This window comes from Emys orbicularis, chromosome 23 (assembly GCF_028017835.1).
Source record: "Emys orbicularis isolate rEmyOrb1 chromosome 23, rEmyOrb1.hap1, whole genome shotgun sequence".
NCBI lineage: Eukaryota > Metazoa > Chordata > Testudines > Emydidae > Emys > Emys orbicularis.
In genome coordinates this window covers 8,227,703-8,234,185 of record NC_088705.1, presented here as the reverse complement: position 1 = coordinate 8,234,185, position 6,483 = coordinate 8,227,703, and the positions used below count along the sequence as shown (strand labels likewise).

Sequence of the window (6,483 nt, the reverse complement as noted above, 5' to 3'; positions counted from 1 at the left end):
GTTAGCCTTGTTTGTACAGAGGGGAAATGGAGTCACGGACAGGTCAACGCCAAGTCAGTACCAGAGCTGGGGGTAGGACTCAGGGCTTCTCTCCCATCCACAGCTGTCCTATACTGGGGTTAACAGATTAGCCCGTGGGTTTAGGACATGGCTTGCAGGCAAGGGCAGGACTTCGGGTGTGTTTTTAGTGCAGGGAAGATTCAATTGCCCTTACAGTGCCTGTGAGCAAACACTCCTTGATGCTGCCCCGCTGCTGGCTGCTTTCCTTGGGAAGTGGGCTGCGGTGGGACCCCCACGGCCGGCCAGTGCTTTGGACAGTCAGCTGCTCTGCTGTGCCATTACCAGGGCCAAGAGGGAACTGCAGCATTAACAGCGGAGCTGGGCGGAGCACCGAGGTGATTTACAAGGACTCGCCCCGCCCATTATGCAAATCACAGCCCCCTGGTTGGGGGTCCGCTTGCCGGGGGCGGGGCCATTCGCTGCAGACGGGATATAAGGCGGTGGGGGAACAATGCACCCGAGTCTCAGCTCGGTCGCTCTGATCGCGGGGACCGGCCCCGGGGGTGTAGGCTGTAGCCAGAGCGAGCCGCCCGCTTGGAGCAAGAGCAGGACACGGGGGAAAGGTGACTCTAAGGGGTGGGGCCCTGGGGCTGATCTTCTCTCTTCCTGGGGCTGTAGTTTGGTGACCCTGGGAAACTTGGAGGCAGCGCGGTTCCCCCCAGCGCTTCTGCCCTGCTCCAAGCCGGGCAGCGGGGACCGACCCGTTTGTAACTTACCCGCCCCACGTGCATGGGGGGCCGTTGGACGGTGGGTGGGTGGGAGGGAGCAGCTCCGCGCGTGGGAGTTTCCCTGGGGATTTAGGGCTTTGGGGTCTCTAGTGGGCGCGGTCCGTGTGTGGGCGGTTGGGACCCCCTTGGTGAGTGCGTTCAGTGGGGATTTGATCCCGCACGGGAAGATGCCGCGAACGCCCCGTAATTAAGAGTTTTGGGGGGCGTGGGGTGGCCACGGTACAGAGGCTGACCTGATGTTGGGATGTTTCCCTGCCTGGCTTGGGGCGGGGGCTTATCTCCTCTTCTTCCCCTCCCCCATGATGCTGACACTGCGCTTTGGGATCCCCAGGCGACCCCCTCCAGAGATGGAGTTCGACTCTTACCAGCATTACTTCTATGACCATGACTCCGAGGAGGATTTCTACCGATCCACCGCCCCCAGCGAAGACATCTGGAAGAAATTCGAGCTGGTGCCCACTCCCCCCATGTCGCCCCTGTGCAGCGCGGGGGGGAAAACCTGTTGCCCCGGGGCAGGGGAGAGGTCCGACTGGCTCTCCCACTGCTGCCTGGCCGGGGAAGAGCCGGAGTATCTGATCGACACCGGGGAGATCTTTGGGAACCTGAGCGCCTTCGTTCTCCAGGACTGCATGTGGAGCGGCTTCTCCGCCCGGGAGAGGCTGGAGAAAGTTATGACCGAGAAACTCTCCACGGGCACGCAAAGGGTTAATCCGCACAAGCCCTCCTTTGCCCAGGACTTCGGGTTCAACAACTCGGTGAGCGAGTGCGTGGATCCTGCTGCCGTCTTCCCCTGTCCCTTGGCTGAGAACAAACATCCCCCTGCCTCCTCCGGGCCCGAGCGGCAATGCGATTCTGGTAAGGGATTAAAAAAAACCCCACAAGTTCCATTGCTTAAAATCAAGGTGTGGGCTGGTCCCAGCAACCCAGTGAACTTTCTGCTTTCTCCAGCATTGCAAAACCGCCGTGCTGGTGGCGCTCCCGTTTACACATGTGTTGGTAAACAGTCTGGGAACGGCTCTCCGGAAGCCCAGCCTCCTTTTGTTGTGACTCCCAAGCTCGTGTAAAGCCCACGGACAAGAACAAAGGGAAGCTGAACAGTCTCTTTCCCCCTAGGAGTTTTGCTTGGGAACCCCCTGCACATTGCAGGGAGGGGGTGACCCTGGAGGGACCCCAGATTCCAGAATTCTGCTGCTTTAAAAAAAAAAAAAATCTTTCCCTCCTGCTAGGAGACGGCGCTGGGCTCCTCTGGGGAACGCTCTCTGAGCCTGGAAGCTGCATGGGGAAGTTTGCAGCTCGCTTTAGATCCTCTTGTAATGCTTCCTACCGCAGCCATATTGGTGTTCTTTCGGCTTTATTTACAGCACCCAGGCTGAGGTGCTCCTCCACGACTAGGTTTCAGCTGATCAGACAGCTCCCCTTTGCAGCCTGTCTCTGATGGCCTCCTAGGACAAAAGGCAAAATCTCTTTGTGGGCTTTGACTGTCACAAAACAATTGTTCATGTCTCTGGGGACATCCCTTCTTGGTATGTGGGGGGAGGCATGCTACCAAGCAACTAGATGCATCTCCTAGCCCTGCCTCTGCAAAAGGGTCCTGTCTCCTGGGTCCTATCCAGTCTCACACTGCAGGATAACTGGTGTAAATACTAGACTGAGGCTTAAAAGTGATCAAGGGAATGGTGTGTCAAGCCACCAAAACTAAGTCTGAGCCTTGATCTGTAGGGCTGGAAGTTTAATACATGCTATTTTTTTTTTTTTTTAAAAGCCCTTGTCTTAAATTTGTCACTTAATGGCAGGCAAAAATCCTCCCAAATCAGCTGCTAATTTTTTTTGTGCTCCTTCTAGAAATGACCAGATGGAGGAGGTGTGATTTTGATACACCTAAACTCCAGGCAAGATTTAAATGACTGCCCTCTGAAACGAAGGGGGGGGGGGGTATGGCAGAAGTGCTGACACAACCTTGGGGGTGCAGGGCTAGACACCTCATTATCTTGACCTTAATACTAGAGTCTGACTGATGAGTCAGGCATGAGTAATTTAGTTATGACTCATTCCAGGAATGAGGATGGCTGGGCCAAGAAGCACCTTTAGGACTAAGATTTAATTACATTAGGATGATGGAGATAGTAAGGAGGCTGCAGGCTCTAAAGGGCTTAATCTCAAATAGTGGGGCGGGGGGGGGGGGACTGCATTCATTATTTCTACTTTAATCTTGCTACTTCGGTGACCTGCACTTTACCTGATCTGAATCCAGGCCCCTTGGGCACATGCTCCTGGCCACATGGTCCCAGAACAAAAAGCAACAGATTGCAGCAAACAATGAGGGGGGCCTCAGTGAGTGACTTGGGCATTGGCCAATGAGGGATGGGTAGCTTTGCAGCAGCAACATTCCAAGCGCCTGCTGAGGTAGCCAATGGCCACCTGGCTGGGAGGAGGGGCCCAGCCAGTCAGATTTTTTATTAATGGGGAAACGATACTATTGTCCACACAATGGAAGTTTGTGACAAAAGAAGGGCATAAAAAGTGCACAGTACAAAGCAACCAGGAAATAGCATTGACTATCAGGAGGTGTGTGTGTCACCTAAAATAATAAAACCACAGTAGCAAATTCTAGACTGCTGATCACCAAGTAGTGCAAGCCCTCTGAAGGATAATCTCTCTAGCATTAGAGGGGCATGGGAGACAATGTGGTCTAATGCGGAGAGCGGAGGATTGGGAATCAAGAGCCCTGGGTCCCAACCTCTCTTCTGATTTAACAATAATCTACTGGCATGATGAGTATTGCCAACGAGCAAAAGGAGACAGACCTCCACTGTCTGCTAGCATAGAGCTTCACTCTGTGTTGAGGGTCTTATTCACTGACTAGCTGCGTGACTGTGGGCAAGTATATTAAACAGCTCTGCCTCTGTTTCCCCAACTGTAAAATGGAGGCAATACCCATCTTTGTGAAGTGTTTTGATTGAGTGAAAGGCATTGCTAATGCAAAGGCATTGCTAAGCCAGTTGGAATGCCATGCACAAGGGGTCTGTGCTTGCTTTTGAGCTTTACAATCTCTTGGGGAAAGACCAAGTGACTTTGGAAAGTGGCAGGGAGTGAATTGATAGTAGCCGCTATAATTCAGGGATGGCTAGAATGGAGTTTTAAAGAGTTGGGTCTGTTCTCTTTGTTTACAGCTTTGATAACCTTTCCCCTCAGACCCTTTCTTTAAGGCTGAACATGTTTGAGGTGGTGAGGGGAGGAATGTTAAATGGTGGATGGCTTAGAGGTTCATTGAACCTGATGGCAAAATGTCCCCCCTCCCCCACTGTGAGAGGGGAGGATTGTCTCTCCCCCTCTCCCCCCCAGCTGAATGGGGAGAGGAGAATACCAGGGTGGGGGGTGAATAGGATTTATAACTTGTGAAAAGTAACAAGTCACTAAAGTGCGAAGCTGCAGTGAACAGGAACAAAGGGCAGCTCAGCCCCCAGATCCCTCATTTACAATTCCAATGGGCCATGAAAGAGCCCGACAAGCAGGAGCAAGGGGAAGATCTTTATCCTGCAAACTCTGTCCCCAGCCACTAAGGCTCTTGCTCCCCTCCTTTCTGCTGGGGGAGGTGAGGACTGGTGCAGGAATTTCTTGCCTGTTGGGTCTTTGTTCTTAATGAGTGTTGCCCATGGTGTGTAAGGGAAACAGTAAGAAATCCATGTCCCACTTCCTGGGACACGGAGCCTGAAGCTAAGGAGAGAAATCTCAGTCCTATGACTGGGATTAGGGGATGTGGGAAAGACCAACTCAATCATCCTTCCTGGGGCAGAATTGTTTTATGCAATGCACTGGGATCCATGCAATATGATCCTCTTCCTGATAAGTTTAACCTAGCAGGGTGACTGTATAATCTCCAGAACATAAAGAGGTACTGGAGATCCATGCACCAGGTATGGTGCTGCACCATGGTCTCTTCTTTGGGCATGTCACTGCCCCATGCTAAGAGGCTGGGCAAGGGGTAGCTGAAGAGAATAGTCGAATGATTCCAAGTGATGGGTTGTTTTGCTTGCGTCTATTTTGAACAGAGGGTGAAGAGATTGATGTGGTGACAGTGGAGAAGAGACAATCGCTCAGCATGAGGAAGCCGGTCACCATCACCGTGCGAGCAGACCCCCTGGACCCCTGCATGAAACGCTTCCACATCTCCATCCATCAGCAACAGCACAACTACGCTGCCCGCTCTCCACCAGACCCCTGCTCCCAGGAGGAGGCCTCAGAGAAGGAGATCAAGGAGGAGCCCCTGAGCAGCCCAGAGCAAGCCGCAGAGAGCTCATCGCCTGAGCCTTGCCTGCTGAAACCTGAGAGCGCCCCGAGCTCAGATAGCGAGGACATGGCCAAGAGGAAAAACCACAACTACTTAGAACGCAAGCGGCGAAACGATCTCCGCTCACGCTTCCTGGCACTGAGGGATCAGGTCCCCGGTCTGGCTAACTGTCCCAAAACCCCCAAAGTGGTGATCCTGAGCAAAGCTTCGGAGTACCTGCAGTCGCTAGTTAGTGCAGAGAGAAGGATGGCTACAGAGAAAAGGCAGCTGAAGTTGAGACAGCATCAGCTGCTGAAACGAATCGCCCATCTCAAGGGACGTTAGCTACCAAAAACTTGACACCTTTCCTATATTGATTTGCACATTTTTGGTTATTGTGAACCCTCCAAACTACAGATCCCAGAATGCACTGCAGCCAGCGCACACAAATATGGCTTGCATTCTAGGAAATTTAAACTGTGTGCGGGGGATGGGTTCTTTGTTTCCCTTATTCACGTCTGGTCTCGGGTTCCTCCTTTAACAGAGCAGGGAGTTGCCAACTGTGGGCTGAGTTAACTCTTTGGGGACGCTGGTAGGTTGGCACCGGAGTAATTTTGACACTGGATTTTGCAAGACACTTGGGCTGAAATTGTCAAAAGTGACCATTGAGTTCTGGGTGTCTCATTTTGAGGGTCTCCAACTTGAAGCACCTGCGTCCTGACTGCTAGAGATGCTGAGCATCTGAACAGAGATGTGGAACAATGCTGGCTGAGGCCCACAGGAGCTGCCTTAGTGCCTCTGAACTTCAGGCCTCAGGTGCCTGAAATTGGGCACTCAAAAATTGAGGCCCTTTTCCAAAATAGGGGCCTGAGTGGATAACCCCAACCTAGAGATGGCAGGATCCTCATTCAGACAGATAGGACCTGTCACTGAATCCAGCTATTCTGTGAATTTACTTTCATGCACACACAATTTTGGGTGGTTCGTTAACATGGCCGTTGCTGCCATGGACCTATTAAGTTTGACCCAACTTCTGTTGTTCAACCCAACCCCAGCACTGGTTCCCGTGGTGCGGTGCTCTTCCACCGTCCCTTCCCTGACCCATCCTCAGGGTTTGTACTGGCCCACCTCCCCAATCACGACCCTTCACAACATCCCACCTCCTATTCTGCAGCGGGGGGGGGCTGACACCATGTACCCAACACATCCCCTCCAGAAGAAGTCCATTAAATTCCTAAGTGGCACCTGCTCCACTGCAACTGAGTAGAGAGAATCTAGGCCAGGGTGTTCAGATCCAGAAAACAAGGGGGTTGCAATCCAGTGGTCCAGTTTGGGTCCATCTCTCTAGAAGCAGTGACCGCTGGGGAATGCCTGGAGGTGCGTTGGGAAAGCTTTGCTCTAGGGGGTAGGGCTGCCGTTAAAGATCCT

The 6,483-nt window shown here is 52.7% G+C and overlaps 1 protein-coding gene across 1 annotated transcript; it reads left to right on the top strand.

The window, feature by feature from the left end:
- Positions 1-511: 511 nt before the first annotated feature.
- On the top strand, positions 512-5,400 carry MYCL (MYCL proto-oncogene, bHLH transcription factor). The gene is made up of 3 exons (XM_065421804.1): positions 512-636; positions 1,120-1,643; positions 4,838-5,400. Exons 1-3 carry the CDS (start codon positions 512-514, stop codon positions 5,398-5,400), a joined length of 1,212 nt encoding a protein of 403 aa, XP_065277876.1.
- The last annotated feature ends 1,083 nt before the right edge of the window (positions 5,401-6,483 follow it).

Coding starts and splice junctions, on each gene's coding strand:
- MYCL (XM_065421804.1), top strand. CDS start 512: ATGCACCCGAGTCTCAGCTCGGTCGCTCTGATCGCGGGGACCGGCCCC. Junction 637..1,119: donor GGGAAAGGTGACTCTAAGGG/GTGGGGCCCTGG, acceptor TGGGATCCCCAG/GCGACCCCCTCCAGAGATGG. Junction 1,644..4,837: donor CGAGCGGCAATGCGATTCTG/GTAAGGGATTAA, acceptor TATTTTGAACAG/AGGGTGAAGAGATTGATGTG.